The sequence below is a fragment of the Notolepis coatsorum genome (genome assembly GCF_963971535.1).
Source record: "Notolepis coatsorum genome assembly, chromosome: 18".
Classification (NCBI taxonomy): Eukaryota; Metazoa; Chordata; class Actinopteri; order Aulopiformes; family Paralepididae; genus Notolepis; species Notolepis coatsorum.
This window is the reverse complement of record NC_140182.1, coordinates 2,374,274-2,395,058: the sequence shown is the minus strand read 5'-3', so window position 1 is coordinate 2,395,058 and position 20,785 is coordinate 2,374,274. Positions and strand designations below refer to the sequence as shown.

The 20,785-nt window shown below is 41.8% G+C and overlaps 1 protein-coding gene across 2 annotated transcripts in view; it reads left to right on the top strand.

Moving 5' to 3' along the window:
• aass (aminoadipate-semialdehyde synthase) overlaps positions 1 to 20,785 on the top strand; it is a 65,749-nt gene that overhangs the window by 23,962 nt on the left and 21,002 nt on the right. For both annotated transcript variants that reach the window (XM_084334864.1, XM_084334865.1), the window contains exons 14-16: positions 2,912 to 3,033; positions 10,650 to 10,779; positions 18,273 to 18,383. In XM_084334864.1, coding sequence (XP_084190990.1) covers positions 2,912 to 3,033; positions 10,650 to 10,779; positions 18,273 to 18,383 — 363 coding nt within the window. The remainder of the gene's footprint in view (positions 1 to 2,911; positions 3,034 to 10,649; positions 10,780 to 18,272; positions 18,384 to 20,785) is intronic.

Sequence of the window (20,785 nt, the reverse complement as noted above, 5' to 3'; positions counted from 1 at the left end):
TTATTGTTTGGTACTTTATAACATGCTTTATTAATATAACACTACTGTCGATTGTTTAATCCAATATAAAAGTACTTGAATATCAGTCACGAGGGCACATTCTTTCTTGTTTGTTTGGATTGTTTCATCCGTTCTATTTGAAAATATTAATTTAACATTAAGATAAGTGTCATAGTTATGTTGGCACATATACCCCTTCCTTCGATGAGTTAATGCAGCCAAATGAAGGAAGAAATGTCTCAAGATTACGTGACAGGTACAACTGTTGTTGTCGTTCGTGTGCAACGCCGATAGCAAATAGTTTAGCTTAGTAATATTTCCGCTTCGTTAGCTTCCCCGCTTGTTGTTTCCCTTCCGTCCTCCCGTCACGTTTTAGCGTAGCACTGTGATATGTCCTCCTACCAACAGGGGGAGCACTGTTTTTCGACTCTTAGCCTAGAGACGACGGCGTACGAGGTGCCGGGAGTGCCGACTAACCCTCGCCATGTGGGTGTCCCCGCACAGTGCCCACCGACCCGCCGCGCGCCTTAACACCTTGCATGGCTAGTGCCGCCGCCGCCATCGCCGTCACTGAGGCGCAGGAGTTAACCCCGACACTGCAGGAGTTAACCCCGATACTGAGGGCTCGCTCTTGGGTAGAAACATCTCCTCTTCTCACCTTCAACAATACCGCCCGTCATCACCCACCTGTCACATCCTGTCCTGCCCCCCCAAACTCTGGCATGCAAATTAAAGTAACCCACCCACTCAGCAAATCATTTTCTTGCAATTTTTTTGAAAATCGATATTGATTTCTTTATTATAATTTCTTTTTACATTACAGTGTATCATTAATTTCCTTGCTAAATTTCTAATATTTGTAGATATTACTACTACTGGATAACAACACTTTGTTGTCGCTTTGTTGTCGCTTTGTTGTCGCTTTGTCTGGTTGCGTCCCGGGCGGAGCGTGTGAAGCCTGTCGGAGGAGCGGAGGAGCTAGACGTAAACAAGGACGGCTTGACCCGTCTCCCGAGAACCACTCGAGTTGATCCACTCTTGACACGAGTTAATCCCTATATCCTTATAACGCTAAAACTGTCGACAATGTCTTCTATCCACGCGACCCGGTATCACCGCTTGGATGTCTCTTTAAGACGGATCGATGTTAAACCAAGTGTCTGACCTGCAAGTGGCAGCAGTCTGGCTGCTCAGTGCAAGCCTCGCTTCGGGCCGCAGCGCGTTAGATTTATTTAATTTAGTTTCCTTTCTTCGGGATCTTAAGTATAATTTCTCCAGACAAGCCATGTCTCAAAATGTTAATCCCTGTTGTGATTACGTTTGGCTCCTTTAAGATATGGTTTAGATGATATGTAAACTAGGGGCAGAAAGCCAGCCGGGGGGGGGGGGGGGGGGTCACCCGTCTCGCTTTTAATTAAGGGGGAAAGCCTCGGCGTCGAGCGTGGTGCCCGCCGGACCTCATCCCAGCCCCCCCCCCCCCCCCCCCCAGCCCCCGCGGTGGCTTAGCCACGTGCACCGTGTCACGTCCAATTAGGCCACAGCTAACGATTACATTCCAGTGATCCTGGGGGGGGGGGGGGGGGGGGGGGGGGGCACGTTATGAGGCCTCTTTGGTCTTAGGAACAGATGATTCCCACAAAGAGAAATATGGAAAATATAGTATGGAAGAAAACGTACATCAACTCTTTTTAATGGAATCCAGTCGATCTCTATTTGATCAAAATGTATTTTATTAAAAGTACCTCCTGGCGGTTACCGATATTCCTCATGGAATGTTTAAGTTACGGGGCAGGTGATGTTTTTTTTTAAATCAAATACTCAGAATCTGCAAGGAACATTTTTCTTTCTTTCTTTGTTTTCCTCTCACCCTCCCGTTATCCCTGCTTGTGAAAACCAATCACCATCTTTTTCATGATCCAAAATCCCATCGCCCAGAAGTTTCTCGTTGGTGTCATTACTTTGTGTTATTACTGATGTCACCTCCCTCGTATTTGCACATTTGTTTTGGGCCATACAAATATTTGATTATTTTTTTGTTCCAGATCATTGCAAAGTACTATTATGCTAAATGTATCGGATGAATACCTTTGGTATTTCCAGTAGCTTCTATATTTCTTTTAGCCTACTGTATACTTTCATAGACATTTTTTAATATTGACTTAGATAGATGGATCTGAGGAACAGATGATGCATTTGAAATATTTATAGCACAACCAAATGGGTAACGACTAAGGGATGAGTGATTAATACTTTTTTGACCGACTATGTGTGACGGAGAGTGTAACCTTTGCATGAAATTAAATACGTACATATATTTTCCACTGTGTGGCTGAGAGACATTCATATACAGTTGTGTGTGTGTGTGTGAGATGTATTGGTAGTAGGGCTGCAACTAATGACTATTTTGGTAGTCGACTAATCTGTCGATTATTTTTTCGATTAGTCGACTAATCGAAAAACAATTATATAAAAAAATAAAAATAAAAAAACCTACCTATCTTTGTGAAAGTGGCTTCTTAGCTCTGGTCCAGCTGAAGACAGAGCAGAGGAACAGATTGGACATTGAGCTGCATGACCTCAGAGTTGCTTTGAGACTCTTGTCAGGACCAAACAACATCCCCAGTTATCCCATTAGTTCCCCCAAACTTACTGTCGGTCTGTTATGTTAAGCTAAGAAGTCTTCAGCTGGCTGGACCAGAGCTGAGAAGCCACTTTCACAAAGATAGGTAGTGCAAAAAAAAAATTATAATAATAATTTTTTTTAATTAATTTTTTTAATGACTAATCGACGCAACAATTCCTCGTCGATGATTTTTTATAATCGATGTCGTCGATTATGTCGACTAATCGTTGCAGCCCTAATTGGTAGTATAATTCTGTTGTCATACTAAGAGTGTTTAACGTCCTCCAGGGAACACGACCAGATCATGAAGCAGGGGGGGATGAAGCGTGTGCTGCTGCTGGGCTCAGGCTACGTGTCGGGGCCCGTCATCGAGTACCTGACTCGAGACGAAGGGACGCAAGTGACTGTCGGTACGTTTTCTTTTTTTAATTAGCAATACCTCTTTGAATAGTACATTTTAGACTTTAGGGTTACAATAAAATGCACAACTGATTGTGGACAAATTTGGAATATTAATTCGGCTTCTGAAATACTTTTCATTGAAATGCAAATTTGGTGTCCCTCAGGGCTATATTATTGGGACGGTCGCATTCCAGTTGAATGCTAACCAATATAATTGTACTATTTTAGCAATGTAATGGTGATAACCACCTTATTTTGGCCATCCTCCATGAACTTACTTAAGTTGTGTTGCTTATCTATTTAATTTTTACGCTTTACAAATGCCCAGTTCCTGTGACGGAGTGTGTAGTACATGGATGATTCCAGTTCCTAATTTGACCCAATCAACCCCCAAGAAAAGAGGGTGGGTTTGAGAATATTTATTTCGTGTTGTACTCAAGTCTGGACTGGTTTTCAGGACCCGTGACTTGACTTGAGCAATGACTGCATGCGGACTTGGACTCGAGCATTGACTGCATGCGGACTCGGAAGGTGCAGATGAGGACTCGGACTTGTTAATCTCTTAAGCCTGATGGTTCCGCTACTGGACCTATGACATCACGCCATAAATCCATCTCTACAGAATGTATGAATAGAATAATGTTGTGTTTTTTTTCTTCAAATGTAGCCAAGAGAAAATACCCTAACCCTGTCAAAACAGCAGTCAAAGTGTATTTTCAGCATTACGTTTGTTTACCAACGTTTTATTAGTGAAATATAAGATTATAGAAATCTCAGGGCATTCGGTCGGAAACCGGCGCATGTTGACGGCAGGGGGTGGCGCGGCCTAAAGTGAGTGGTCTTTTGAAGGAAGAGACCCGGGACTTTCGATGGGCTTTCGGATTTCTAAAAACTACCCTACCCAGCTCACGCCAGCCCCTGTCAGTCATCTGACTTCTGGATTCACTTTTTATTGATGAGATAAGATACGATATTCCTTTATTGATCCCCTTGGGGAAATTCAGGCATCATAGCAGCATGGGGGGGAGGGGGGGGGGGTACAGGTAGTAAAAACAACACAGGCAGTGTAAACAATTTGGTCAATATAATTTACTATCTGACTAGCTGAAGAAAATATTCACATTATTCACAGTGTCACATAAAGTGCAGTATGCATAAGGTAGTGTTATAATTTACTATCTACTGAGTATACATTATTCACAGTATCACAGTATCCACTGAAATATACATTATTCACAGTATCACAGTATCACAGCATCCACATAAGGTGCAGTAAGCCTAAGGTAGTGTAGGTTGTCCTCCTTGGGTTCCTATAAGACCCAGGTCAATGTCTGGTAGCAGTCTTATCTTATTTTTCGGGATTATCTCCCACAAACCTGAACGTTATTGCCATAAAACAGAACACAGTTAGTTTCTCTACCTTTCTGTGAACGTCTACCAAAAAACGGTGTTGCAATCTGATGAACATTTTTGGAGAAATCTACATTATAAAAAAGTTACTTGAGAGGATCCACCTCCCCGACATCCCAAATCAACACCAGAGTTGGTTGACGTATGAATCGCTGTACTCGCCTTTTTAAATTGATCTCCTTATTTTTGTACGTCTTGTTATTTAAAAGAAAATATTAAAATGTTTCCTAATTTTTCTATTACTATTATTATAATTTCTTTCTGAAACCGTTTGTTTGGCTGTCTGTCACTTTGTTTTGATGTCTGTTGTCCTTTGTATTCCGTTTTGTGTTTCTAATGGAAAACTTTCAAGCACATATCATTTGTAAATGTTGGTTGCACTGAAAAAACTCAATAAACAGATATATATATATAAAGAGAAATTATTAAAAAAAAAAAAGTAATTGTAGTAGATTTCATTCACGGTTTGTGAATCACGCCTTGTGATACTAAATCCAGATTGAACTCTGCCATTGGAAAAGGGAGATTTGTCCCAATCCATAGATGTGCGACTTGGCCATAATAAAGTCATTTATAGGCCTGATATTCTATATTTTATAATCATATTTAAAATAGCATGTGTCCGGATGGCAGAATTCAGTACTGTATCTACAAAACCTTCTGTTTAATCATCTTCCCTTTATTCAGTTGCTCAGATTTTTCAGGTCTGGTACATTTTAGCATGGCGTTATTCACAGTCAAAGATAAAAAGAAAAGAAAATATATATATAATTGATATTCTCCTTTGGTTCATTACAATTTACTCAAGCCTAGTAACAGACACAATATTTCTGACACTGGTAATACATTCAAACAGTACTGTATTTGTAAATCTGGTATGTCATAAATGTATAGATGTAACAGTACTGTATCTGTATGTCATATATGTCCTGATGAATTGAAAATGGGGGACCCTGATGTAAACAAGACGAAAGTCTTTCTCAGGTCTGCATCCCCTTAACAATTGTGTGTATTGAGCCGTACTGTACTATACAGTGTTCCCCCCCCCACCCCACCTACCCAACCTCCTCCAATGTACAGTTTTTACGTCAAATGTATACTCTCTCTTTTCTGGACTATTTTTGTATCACAAACGGTATTGTATTTGTAAATCTGGTATGTCATAAATGTATAGATGCAGCAGTACTGTCTATCTGTATGTCATGTGTGTCATATATGTCCTGATGAATTGAAAATGGGGGACCCTGATGTAAACAAGACGAAAGTCTTTCTCTGGTCTGCAACCCCTTAACAATTGTGTGTATTGAGCTGTACTGTATTGTACCCATTCTGCAATCTGTTAATAAAGTTTTCAATCAATCAAGCCCATTCTGCAATCTGTTAATACATTTTCAATCAATCAATCGATCCATAGATGTCCCTAGAATCTGATACAAAGAACATGCAAATGGACCATTACAAAATAAATCTGTACATGTTTATTCTACGTTCTTATGGAATGAATGACAGTAAATTAAAATTATTATATATTTTTTTATAAAGAAATATGTATTTAATTTGTTTTATCAATGGATGGAGGAGCCGCACATTGACGGGCAAAGAGCCGCGGGTTAGACCACCGGTCTGTGGATGATATGGTGTTGTTCTTCAACCTCTGATGCCCAACAGCTGGTAGACATCCTTCAGGAGTTTGGGCATGACATGTGTGCCCTGGTCCTGATCCGACCCTGCAGAAGAACTGCGCCAGACGGAATGCAACACTCTTGGCTTTGACTGACTTGAGGGGGAACACTTCAGGATATTTTGTGGCATAATCTGTAATGACTAGCAGAAACCGGTTACCAGACTTGCTCTTTTCCAAGGCCAGGCCAGGCCAATAAAAGTGTCTCTGTATGCAGGCAGTGGTTCTATGCTTTCCTAGGTGGCCAGCCCAGGGGATGGAGTGTCCCAGATTAAGTATTACTTCCCGGGTTGCTTTTGGAACCACCATCTGCTCAGTGGACTTAGTCTGGTGATAAAGGATACCTCGCTGTATAAAGTAGTTCTCAGGGCCACTCAAGTCCAGCCGCAACTTACCCTCTCCCTTTAGCCTCGGCTAAACAGCCAACTAGGCGAGTAGGGTGTATCTGCAGTGCCGGAGAACCCCCCCCCCCACCCACCCACCGCTGGTTCCAACCACCTACGGAAGGTTTTGGGCTGTATTTGCACCATATTATATGAATATGTTATGTGTATCTTGTATATTTGCACCATATATGTATGACTGTTGCTATGTTTACTGTGTGTTGCATTTTAGTATTTATTTCAGTACTGTGTGCTTTGTGTAGCTACCTTGAGTATAGTTACAGTACTAACCCTAACCCTTGAGTATAGTTACAGTACTAACCCTAACCCTTGAGTATAGTTACAGTACTAACCCTAACCCTTGAGTATAGTTACAGTACTAACCCTAACCCTTGAGTATAGTTACAGTACTAACCCTAACCCTTGAGTATAGTTACAGTACTAACCCTAACCCTTGAGTATAGTTACAGTACTAACCCTAACCCTTGAGTATAGTTCCTACCGTCTGTATCGTTGCTGCTTGTGACATTTGTTTGGCACCATTGTAAATGAGACCTTGGTCTCAATGAGTTTCCACTGGGTAAATAAATGTTAAATAAATAAAAATGTATTAATAATTTATGAATGTATATCTTTGAATGTTAGTTGATGAATAAATGTATATATGGGAACTAATACATACAGAAGGACGTAGTATCTTAAACGACTGTATGTCATAAATGTCTTGATGTACTGTATATCTGTATGATGATTTGTGGAACTCCCTCTGGTGTTGTGGTCGTGAAATCCACTGAGCTTTGGGAAGTATTTCGACGTGTACATGGGTATCTTAGTGGTGTAGTGTATCTTGTAGACCAGGCCCAGTGCAAGTTGCTGTGCTCCAGTGGTCGGCAATAGGTGGCTAATAGGTGTTTTATAAAACAAATATAGATCCTATTATTAAACTACAGAAAAGTGCCATTAAAATAATAAACAAAGTCCTGCACATTAAAATGGGTAGATATGGTTTACATAAAAACCTTGGAGATCATTTTTTGTGCTAAGAGTAAGAACCTACCAGCTTGTATTCAATGTCTCTTTCAACCAATGTGAAGCATGTGCTTCAGCCTATTCCTTTTTTCGGTCATTGAGTTTGGATTTTGTGTATGAGCTTACTTTGAATATGTACATTTGTGATATATTTTTTTTTCTTTTTTTTGAAAGTCCACACGTGTGTTTTTGATTGATCTGTAAACAAAGACCGAAAATAAACTATTCATCATCATCATCATCATCCTTTTAGACAGGCTCAGGGAGTGGGTGGGCATCTCTGGGAGCGCTCTAGAATGGTTTGCCTCTTACCTAAGGGAGAGAATGTTCTCTGTGGCTGTGGTTCCCTTTAAATCTGACCTCGCCCCCCCCTCATGTGGGGTACCACAGGGATCTGTGCTTGGGCCACTCCGTTTTGCCATTTATATGCTTCCTTTAGGCCTCCTCATCAATAAATTCACCGGCATTAAATATCACTGCTACGCAGACGACATACAGCTACTTTGCTCTTTTAAACCCGACAAATTGGAGAAACTCAGCCTTCTCCAGGGGTGCCTGCTCAGCATTAAGAGCTGGATGGGGAGTAACTTCCCCCAGTTAAATGCTGCAAAAACGGAGGTGCTGATCGTAGCAGCTGAGAAGACTGCAGCTAGAGTGGCCACCCACTTGGGGTCCCTTAAAGACAACATACGTCCCCACCTGAGAAACCTGGGTGTTGTCTTCGACCAGGCCATGAACCTAGACAAACATGTCAAAACACTCACACGCACCTGCTTCTTTCACCTTAGAAACATTGCAAAACTCCGCCCCATCATATCTCACTCTGAACTAGAACTGTCCGTGCATGCTTTTATTTCCTCTAGGCTTGACTACTGCAACTCACTTTTCACCTGTCTCACCAAATCATCCACAGACAAACTACAAATGGTCCAAAATGCTGCAGCCAGGCTACTCACAAGGTCAAAAAAATCATGTCACATCACTCCCATCCTGGCATCCCTGCACTGGCTCCCGGTACACTACAGAATTCACTTCAAAGTCCTCACTTTCACTTTCAGAGCACTCCACGGTCAGGCCCCTATCTACATCAGAGAGAGAAGTAGGATGCGGCTTGTGTCACATTATGCAAACCACGCCCCTTTTAGTTTGATTGATTGAAACCACGCCCCATTTTGAGATTATTTATGGCCCTAAACCCTGCCCCTTTTTGAGGAGGCGGGACTTCCGGTTTAGGAGGTGGGACATCCGGTTTAGGAGGGCGGGACAGGAAATCAGGAAAACAGAAAGGGGCGTGGTTTGCATAATGTGACACAAGCCGCATCCTACTTCTCTCTCTTACATCACTGAACTCATCCATCCCTACACCAACACCCGCTCACTCAGATCTGCCGATCAGCACCTCCTGGTGGTCCCCAGGTCCAGGCTGAAAACAAGGGGTGATGGAGCCTTCCAGGTGACGGCACCAAGGCTCTGGAACGCTCTCCCCCTGGACCTGCGAACTGCCCCCTCTGAAAACTCTTTTAAAAAACAGCTAAAAACACACTTTTGGTCATATATAGGCATCCTTTTTTCCTCACTGTTCCTATAGTTTTTAGTTATTGACTGATGATTTTATTTAAATAATTTTTATTTTATTTGGTTCACTGTTTTTAACTGCTGTCTGTTATTGTTGTTATTTATTTCAGTTTTTCTTACATGTAAAGCACCCTGTGCATTCGTGCTGTGAAGGGTGCTATGCTATATAAATAAAGGTCATTCATTCATTCAACCAATGGAAAATTCCTATTGTTTCTCAATAGTCCAGTGCGCTCCACAGAAAGGGCGTCAGATAGACGCATTGGTTGTGCGTAATGTAAGATAGAACGATAAGAGAGAGGCGCTGGTCTCTGGTTTTATAATAAAATGGCAAAAAGACAAAGGTATAATGTTCAGTGCAAATGTGTATGTCGTTTACAGTTTATTATGCCACCTATGCAGCTTGTTTATTTTGTCCATTCTCTGCCTCTGCCACAAATTCCTGAAATAAAGGTTTAAAGTCTGAAATAGGTTTAAAGTCTGAAATAAAGGTTTAAAGTCTGAAATAAAGGTTTAAAGTCTGAAATAAAGGTTTAAAGTCTGAAATAGGTTTAAAGTCTGAAATAAAGGTTTAAAGTCTGAAATAAAGGTTTAAAGTCTGAAATAGGTTTAAAGTCTGAAATAAAGGTTTAAAGTCTGAAATAGGTTTAAAGTCTGAAATAATGGTTTAAAGTCTGAAATAGGTCAATAGGGAGGCGTAGTCTGACGTCACTGGTTGTTCCACCCGTATAGGGATTATCGGCTATTGTAACAATTCTGCCGCATGGAAATTGAAAAGCTTTCCATTTTTGCACAAAACGAGTTCCCTTCTATCACTAGCATGATTGTTTAAGCATTTTTGGTTGAAATAAAATGTGGTGCTTTTTTTCTATGATTAATTGCGAATATTTTCATGTTGAGCTATAGATTGGTTGCACAGAAAGGTCCACCATGCAAATGTTCATGCTTTATTTGTTTTAAACGAGACGATTTAGAAATGGGCAATGGGGGAAATACATTGCGTTGGACACGGAAAAACGGCAATGACGTCACCACTACACCTCCCTGTTAGGGTGACCAGGTGTCCCCCTTTTGGTTGTACTGTCCCACCATTTGACCGAATGTCCCACATATTGAGGGGATGTCCCTCTTTTCGAAGCAAAAAAAAAACATTGGTCTAAAAGTTTGAATATTTAAAACAGATGTTAGGTGGTAACAAGCCGGCTGCCAGTGAGAGATATAATTCTGTATTTAATTTGTATTTATTTTGATTTAACCTTTATCTATTCGGTGAAGACCAGTTATTCTAATAAAAAAAATTACATTATCTATCTGTCCCACTTTGTCCCACCAAAGTCTTACTGTTGTCCTGCTTTTGGACTTTTTGCATCTGGTCACCCTACTCCCTGTAGACCAGGAAGTAACCACTACACCTCCCTATAGACCAGGAAGTAACCACTACACCTCCCTATAGACCAGGAAGTAACCACTACACCTCCCTATAGACCAGGAAGTAACCACTACACCTCCCTATTGCTTGACCCGCCTCTTGCACCTCTGCCTCCAGCGTCTGTGATGCTACACCAGGCGGAGGAGCTGGCAGCCAAGTACCCCAACACCATCCCCATCATGCTGGACGTCACGAGTCAGGAAGGACACCTCAGCTCTCTGGTCGGCGACCACGACCTGGTCATCAGGTACAAACTCTGACACAGAGAATTCTCAACACAGATCTCAAGAATATCTGCTCGGAATGATTAACACATTGGGCGCCGGGCGTTGTGCCCATCATTATACCCAGTCTGCCACCGCTGTAAGCCTATGGAGATGTTTACCTTCTTTGCAGGGCTATAACTTTTTAAATAGTATAGCTATATCTGCATTACTATGGCCCATTCAACATCGGGTATCTATCGTTCCGTGGGAACGTTATACTTTTTCATTCATACATTGTTGTGTTAATACCGTCGAGAATATAAATATGTTTTTAAGCTTTTCTGCTGTAATTCCAAAAACGCAAGTTATAGGCCCTGACGCATATGATAGATTATCGATTGGCGTTTCTTTCCTATACACGCTATATAAAAAAATTCAAATGTATATGATCGGTATACATTATGCTTCATCGTGCATGAAGGAAAGGGGGGGGGGGGTCGTTTATAATTCCTTGATCGTCAGTAACGGCTTTATTTAGTATGGGTTGATATATTGATCAGACTGATTGCAAACAAAGAAATGGACAATCGGGCTGAAAATAACATTAGTGTCCTCTTACCGTTCGCCGATGAGACTGGAGGAAAAATATCCCAATTACTTGACGTCGATCTCCTAGATATAAATAAACGCCGAAATCATATCGTTTATTTTCGTTTCGAAAGCGATCCCAATGCACTCGAGTGTTTGTCTGGACCCGCGTAACAAGATATGACTGCCGGAGGGATTTCCTCGATGCACCGATCGCCACTTCCGGTTTGGCGTGAGTGTAACTCGCCCGACCATCCACCAGGCGGCGGTATTGAGGCGTTGCAATCTCAGACAGGGTGCCGCTGCAGTCCGGAGGGAGGCTGGATGAATTATGAATGCCATGGCGAAAAAATGAAATATTGATCCCAAAAACGATTTACGCCGTTGTTGGCGTTCAACGCATGGCGGGCAATAACGACTTACGCCGTTTATGGCGCACAATGTGTTAACCGTCCCTCACGTTTTGCCCAAGCGGGGGTAGGGCAGGTGAGCGGTAATACCGGTATGTGTCTTTAACAGTAGCATACGGCAGGTCCTATTTGTTTTGTTGTCTCTAGTTTTGCATTTCCAGTCTATTCTATTATTTTTACACTTTATATTAATAACATGCTTTCTCCCATTCCTCACTGTAAGGTACATTATTATGCAGATGACACAATGCTTTACTGTGTGGGAGCTGACCTTTAAAGTGGCTGCTTCTAACTTACACTCAGCTTTTAATTCACTCCAACTAGCTCGGAGAGACCACACGCTCATTTTAAACTCTGATCAAACTAAATGTATAGTATTTTCTAGATCCCACAGGCCCCATCCAAGCATCACCATCCACTCTCTCCAGAGCACGCAGATTGAAATGGTTGACTCCTATAAATTCCTGGGCTTTTGGCTGGATAGCGGTCTATCCTTCCAAACACATGATGAGAAAAAGTTGAGAGGTCAGATTGGTTCTCTCTTCAGAAACAAATCATGTTTTCCCCACTGCTAGCAGACAACGTATTGTACAGCCCTATTTGATCCGTCCTTGACTATGGGGATGTTCTCTACATGCATGCCGCACCCTCCACCTTGAAGCCCCTAGACGCTATTTACCACGGCGCGCTTCGTTTTATCACCAATGATGGGTTTCTCACCCACCACTGTATTTTAGATGGGAAGGTGGGGTGGCCTTCCCTTGCTACAAGAAGAGAACACTTGTCTTTTATTCGTTTATAAATACCGATATTTATATATATAATATAGCGAGCAAGAGCATATGTGTGTAGGGGAATAGATAGCTCAGGATTGAGTTCAAGGTCTCCCTGCTCACCCACAAATGCCTCTACGGAAACGCCCCCCTATACCTCAAAGAACTCATCACCCCTCACTCCTCCTCTCGACATCTCCGCTCTGGCCAGGCAAACCTCCTCCAGCACCCAAGGACAAATCTTTTATTTTTTCATATTTTATTTTTTTATTATTTTTTAAACAAACATATAAACAAACATGACAACACACGATAAGATATACAAGCATTAATTGTCAGGACACATCCAATGAGATCACATTTTAGTTAGTTGTCTTATATAAGATATACCCCTAATACCTGTTATCTAAAAACCTACACACATATGCTCCAGCTCGAACCCCCCCCTCCCGGACCCCACCTTGAGAAGTACCTCCACTATCCCTCGCACCTAACCAGACACTACCATTATAAGCTAGCTTTTATTCTCTCCACCACTTCTAACCACATTGACATTTTGGATTCATTGAGACCCAGAATTCTTGCTGTAGATATTTCATGGTAAATTACATCGAGATATGCAAGAAACCAAACTTTACGGCACATTTTTACCGGTTGAAACCAGCGTGATGCGATCACTATGGGAGATCGGGCTTTTTGCTCCTCCGCTCCCAGTCTGTGGAATGCTCTCCCCGACTACCTGAGAGCACCACAGACTGTGGATGTTTTTAAGAAAGACCTCAAAACCCACCTTTTTAGTAGAGCCTTCTGTTGACCTTTTATCAAATTTTTTGCTCCACACATTTTATGTTCTTTTACCAATTTATTTTATCAGTTTTATTATTCTATGTTTCTCTGCTATTTTATGTTTAAGTCTTCCTATTTTTATATTCTCTTTCCTTTATTCTCGCTAGCTTTTAAGTCCCTTTAACTGTAGCGCTCTGAGAGTTGCCCCGCAACTGTAAAGCGCATTACAAATGAAATCTATTATTATTATAGCAGGTATTAGGGGTTTATCTTGTATAAGACATTTATCTAAACGGTGATTTAATTGATGTGCACTGTTAACAATGCTTGTATATCTAATTGTGTGTCGTCATGTTTGTTTGTGTTTGTTTTAAAAAATAATAAAATAAAATACAAAAAAATAAAAATATATGCAACGGTTGTGACCGTCACCTCAAACTTCTATGCCCCAAGTGGGAGTTGAACCCCGGTCTCCCACACCGCAGGCAGCAACACAGACCGCTATGCCAAGAGGTGAATTCACTTCTTTGTAACGTGTCTATGAGTCTTTTGAAGATGTGAGAGTGAGTTTAACCCATAGCACCGCTACTCACCCCAGCCCTTCTTGACTGCGCTTCACGATACCATCAGTTACATATATATTTTTTTATGTGTATTCATTCTGTTTAAACAAATGGGGTTTTTCTTCACAGTTGCAGATAAAGATTAGGCTACACTAATATTATACAATTATATACTAGTATATGACTCGTTGTTACGTACCCCAGTGGGGAGACGCAACACAAGTCCAGACAGGGTAGGTGAGGGTGCAGTGACACAAAACGCAAGAGACAATTTGCTAAATAATAATATTTATTTCACAAAATTCAAATCAGCAACACAAGAGAGCAAGGAGGACTTACCAGTGAGCACCAAATGAAATATAAAAGCACACCCCCCCCTTAAAGGCGCGGACGCGGAGGTGCTTTGGTACCATGAGGTGCAAGCATAGTCATAGTACCCCTGAATGAGTGCTCCTGCCAGAGTCTTCAGGGTATTCTTGTTGACCAGAGAGGTCACCTACGTGATGCAAAATGTAGACCCAGGGTATCTTCCCGTCCTCAATGTCCCTGTGTGCGAAACAAAATATTAATATATAAGAAAAACAATCACCATAAGCTGGGTGACGAGGAATAAACAAATACACAAACAGGTTATGGGCAAAACAGAAATGTACAACAGGCAGGATCACAAAAAGTACAATATTATAGGGAATGGCAATGAGCATGACATGAGCTCAACAGAGCTTTAACTAGCTCACACACCAAAACAATGAGCTCAACAGAGCTTTAACTAGCTCACCAACCAAACATGAGCTCAACAGAGCTTTAACTAGCTCACCAACCAAACATGAGCTCAACAGAGCTTTAACTAGCTCACACACAAAAACAATGAGCTCAACAGAGCTTTAACTAGCTCACACACCAAAACAATGAGCTCAACAGAGCTTTAACTAGCTCACACACCAAAACAATGAGCTCAACAGAGCTTTAACTAGCTCACACACCAAAACAATGAGCTCAACAGAGCTTTAACTAGCTCACACACCAAAACAATGAGCTCAGAGCTTTAACTAGCTCACACCAAAACAATGAGCTCAACAGAGCTTTAACTAGCTCACACACCAAAACAATGAGCTCAACAGAGCTTTAACTAGCTCACACACCAAAACAATGAGCTCAACAGAGCTTTAACTAGCTCACACACCAAAACAATGAGCTCAACAGAGCTTTAACTAGCTCACACACCAAAACAATGAGCGCTCTACCACAACACCACCAGATATAATTACCCACATACACCGACAGAGCTCCAGCTAACACTGCACACACAGGGATATATGAAGGGATGTGGAGGTTAATTGCCTGACGAGCCTCAGCTGCTGCTGCTGCTGCTGTTTGGAGTGAGATGGTGATTGACCCTGAGAGATAGATAGGTTACACAGGAGGGAGACAAAAAAACAACAATACAACCTGCCTACATACATAACACATATTATATATATAATTCCCTATACAATACAATATAATATTACATACATACATACATACATACATACATACATACATACATACATACATACATACATACATACATACATAATGATATAAGGACAGAGTCCGTAACACTCGTCATAACATTTTTAATAAAACATTTATCATAAATGATGATGTAGCCCAGTGGTTCTCAACTGCTCTAGCCTCGGGACCCAACATTTTCCTTAGTCATTAAGTCGCGACCCAAATTTTTGAACCACTATGATTTATTTCAAATTTTCTTTTTTGCAGTAATACACAATCTTTCATGCACTGTTAAAAACATGAAATAAACTCAAAAAAGTGCAACAAAAGTGCAACTAGGGCTAAAAACCCAATGAAATAAAATAATAATAATAAATAATATATTCTTCTTAGCAGACTTCTTAGCTTAACATCCCAGGGAACTAATAGGATAACTGGGGATGTTGTTTGCTCCTGACAAGAGTCTCAAAGTCTGGGGTGATGGTAGACAAAGCAACTCTGAGGTCATGCTCAATGTCCAATCTGTTCCTCTGCTTTGTCTTCAGCTGGACCAGAGCTGAGAAGCCACTTTCACAAAGATAGGTAGTGCAAAAAAAAGTATAAAGAAATTAATTTAAAAAAATCTTTTTTTTTTTAAACTTTTTTTTACTTTTTTTTTCACGCATCCGCAACCCACTCAAAATGGCCCCGCGACCCACTTTTGGGTTGCGACCCACCAGTTGAGAAACACTGATGTAGCCTATGTGCATCCGCTTGGCACGCGGCGCTCCATCAAGACGTCACCATCACTTTCGTACCAACCGTGCCCTTATTGGATTATTTATGTTGACCAAACTGACGAGTTATATTCATTAAAGAAAGTTGATTTAATTTTTTTTTTAAAAGACTCATTTAATCAGATTAATCACTTTATTCTAGGGATGTTCGATAATGGTTTTTTTTATTTTTTATTCTCTAGCGTTTCCTTGAACCTGACCTGTACCTTGAACCTGACCTGTACCTTGAGCCTGACCTGTACCTTGAACCTGACCTGTACCTTGAGCCTGACCTGTACCTTGAACCTGACCTGTACCTTGAGCCTGACCTGTACCTTGAACCTGACCTGTACCTTGAGCCTGACCTGTACCTTGAACCTGACCTGTACCTTGAGCCTGACCTGTACCTTGAGCCTGACCTGTACCTTGAACCTGACCTGTACCTTGAGCCTGACCTGTACCTTGAGCCTGACCTGTACCTTGAGCCTGACCTGTACCTTGAGCCTGACCTGTACCTTGAGCCTGACCTGTACCTTGAACCTGACCTGTACCTTGAACCTGACCTGTACCTTGAGCCTGACCTGTACCTTGAACCTGACCTGTACCTTGAGCCTGACCTGTACCTTGAACCTGACCTGTACCTTGAACCTGACCTGTACCTTGAACCTGACCTGTACCTTGAACCTGACCTGTACCTTGAGCCTGACCTGTACCTTGAACCTGACCTGTACCTTGAACCTGACCTGTACCTTGAACCTGACCTGTACCTTGAGCCTGACCTGTACCTTGAACCTGACCTGTACCTTGAACCTGACCTGTACCTTGAACCTGACCTGTACCTTGAACCTGACCTGTACCTTGAACCTGACCTGTACCTTGAACCTGACCTGTACCTTGAACCTGACCTGTACCTTGAACCTGACCTGTACCTTGAGCCTGACCTGTACCTTGAACCTGACCTGTACCTTGAACCTGACCTGTACCTTGAACCTGACCTGTACCTGACCTGTACCTGTACCTTGAGCCTGACCTGTACCTTGAGCCTGACCTGTACCTTGAACCTGACCTGTACCTTGAGCCTGACCTGTACCTTGAGCCTGACCTGTACCTTGAGCCTGACCTGTACCTTGAACCTGACCTGTACCTTGAACCTGACCTGTACCTTGAACCTGACCTGTACCTTGAGCCTGACCTGTACCTTGAACCTGACCTGTACCTTGAACCTGACCTGTACCTTGAGCCTGACCTGTACCTTGAGCCTGACCTGTACCTCGCCTCAGCTGTTGTACTGATTGCTGCCATTTTGTTGTCTGTTCCGTGTTGTGTGACCCGTCTGTTCCGTGTTGTGTGACCCGCCTGTTCCGTGTTGTGTGACCCGTCTGTTCCGTGTTGTGTGACCCGTCTGTTCCGTGTTGTGTGACCCGTCTGTTCCGTGTTGTGTGACCCGTCTGTTCCGTGTTGTGTGACCCGTCTGTTCCGTGTTGTGTGACCCGTCTGTTCCGTGTTGTGTGACCCGTCTGTTCCCCTACCTGCCTTCGTAAAGCACTTTGTGTGGCTTGTGTCATGTACAACGTGCTATATCAATACATGTGATTGATTGATTGATTGATTGAAGAAGACGAATGTGCCCGGGCGTTTTGTCTGTAGTCCTGCGACCGTGGAGGAATAACGACGAGGATGAAGAAGAAAACATACATTTACAGTAGACTCCTCACGGTGCTCGGCCCCTAACGATATCGACGCACATATCAGCTGTATCCTACATATCAGCTGTATCCTACATATCAGCTGTATCCTACATATCAGCTGTGTCCTACATATCAGCTGTATCCTACATATCAGCTGTATCCTACATATCAGCTGTATCCTACATATCAGCTGTGTCCTACATATCAGCTGTATCCTACATATCAGCTGTATCCTACATATCAGCTGTATCCTACATATCAGCTGTATCCTACATATCAGCTGTATCCTACATATCAGCTGTATCCTACATATCAGCTGTATCCTACATATCAGCTGTATCCTACATATCAGCTGTATCCTACATATCAGCTGTATCCTACGTATCGGCTGTATCTTAGTGCAAACACACTCGCAAATACACAATGAACCACGTGAGGTCTGAAGGAGGTCTGTTTTGTCCCTGCTCTCTGTAGCCTGCTGCCGTACGGCTTCCACCCAGTGATCGCCAAGCAGTGCATCAAGAGGAAGGTCAACATGGTGACGGCCAGCTACCTGAGTCCTGCCATGAAAGAGCTTCAACAAAGGTAGGCAAGAGCGGGTGGAGACCGTTTACAATGGTCTCACAGACGGACCTGATCACGTAGGCAGTACCGGCTCAAATCCAACGCATTGGTATCCATTGGTCAGTTTAAATCCTTAATCACCAACCATTTCACCCCAGTCTGCAGTCAATCTTTGGATCATTTCTTTTTTCTCTTTAGTTTTTTTCTCATTAATATTGCATTTATCATATATCTTTATTGTATATCTATTCTCCACATCGTTGTAAATGAGGGCTTGCCCTCAGTAATCTTATCAAGATAAAATAAAGATCGAATGAATGAAAAAGTGAGACCTTGGAAAACATGTTTTACATTTTTTTACATAGAATATAAAACAAAACATGACGGCACATAATACAGTATTAATAATAATAAACAGAACAACACCAGACAATAATAATAATAACAATAATGACGATAGAATAACAGTAGAGTAACAAATAATAAATACAGAACCTAAATATGCAAACAAATTATATTATCACAAACACCACAAAAGACATTGGACATTTCTTATTTGGAAACTTGACACACAGAATAATAGTATTTAGCGTTTTATTTTAAACAATATTTAATCGTATGATTATAGATATTTTTAGAGATTAAATAAATCCAATGAAGTTGTCAAGTTCACAGACAACTCCGCTGAGGAGGAGGGAGCGTGCAGACTATCTTCGGTGCGCCGGGAGCCAAGGATGTTGACTGACCCAGTCCTGCTACAGAACCAGCACATTGACAGAAATAAATGACAAGCTGACCCGACATTAAGCTGTAATGACCGGCCAACTCTGCGCTCTACAATGCCTATTGTGCGCTCGTGAGCCCGTGGTTCTGGTCAGAGTCATTATGTGTGGATAACCCTGATCTGCATTTAAGTGATGTTTTAATTATAGATACCAATAACATTACAATTGAATTAAATACAATTAGGCCTGAATGAGTCGTGTTCCTCCCAGCCACCGGCAACGACATTATCAGCCAAATTTGCTTCACGCTCCAATGTGGGTCTCAAATTGCGCTACAAATCAAGGAGAATGTGTCTCGGGTAGCGAACTCTACTTAATATTATTATGTTCTCTCTCTGCAAATAGACTGCCCTATATCTGTGAAAACATCTGAGCGCACACCGCGAGAAGTATTCCTATAATAACGCTATGAACCAGGCTGAATTCATTCGGAAATACCTATTCCAAATGCTATAGGGTTTGACAATAAGTACACTAATGTCGCTATTTTACAATGCACTATAGTGAATTACGGGCCATACAGAACACGTCATTGTTGAAACTAATGCATGAAACTGATGAAAGCATAATGCCGTCCGTCTGCAGTCTTCATATTCTACCGCTGGGCGCCAGGTACGCATGGTCAGAGATGTGCGTATATATACGCACAAAGTCAAGCACACGTTCAAATTGATAAGTCCCACACTTTGCTTAGAAATGATCGTACGCACGGGTTACACACATATCTGTGCGTACGCACCATTGATAAATGAGGGCCCTGGAATTTTTAAATAGTTTACCTTGCCTGGATTTTTTTTGGAAAAACGATGCATATCCAAAGGCTTTTGCAAATGTCATAACGTGTGTGTGTACTTTCAAGCTCGTTTGCCAACTATTAACGACGGGATATTCAAAACGGCTTTTCGACAGGAATTGAACAACAGAGACCAGATAGATAGAAAACTTTATTGCCATTTCAACACATGGTTGATTGGGATTTGTCTCGGTGCCAAACATACAGTACAGTAGGCTTACATACAGTGTAAAAACATACAATACAAAAACATACACGAATACATGCAATGCAATCCCTAAAGTAGAAGTATTTCACAAACAATAAAAAAAATGCTACAGTGCCTAAAAGAGCTCAGACTAGACGCCAACTAATATTGATTTTTGTGAATTACTGCACAAGTTGACGGAGCAAGGTGTTGTCTTGTATCACTGAGCTGTACACTGTTGTCTTGTATCACTGAGCTGTACACTGTTGTCTTGCATCACTGAGCTGTACACTGTTGTCTTGCATCACTGAGCTGTACGTTGTGTTGTCTTGTATCACTGAGCTGTACACTGTTGTCTTGTATCACTGAGCTGTACACTGTTGTCTTGTATCACTGAGCTGTACACTGTTGTCTTGTATCACTGAGCTGTACACTGTTGTCTTGCATCACTGAGCTGTACACTGTTGTCTTGCATCACTGAGCTGTACACTGTTGTCTTGTATCACTGAGCTGTACACTGTTGTCTTGTATCACTGAGCTGTACACTGTTGTCTTGTATCACTGAGCTGTACACTGTTGTCTTGTATCACTGAGCTGTACACTGTTGTCTTGTATCACTGAGCTGTACACTGTTGTCTTGTATCACTGAGCTGTACGT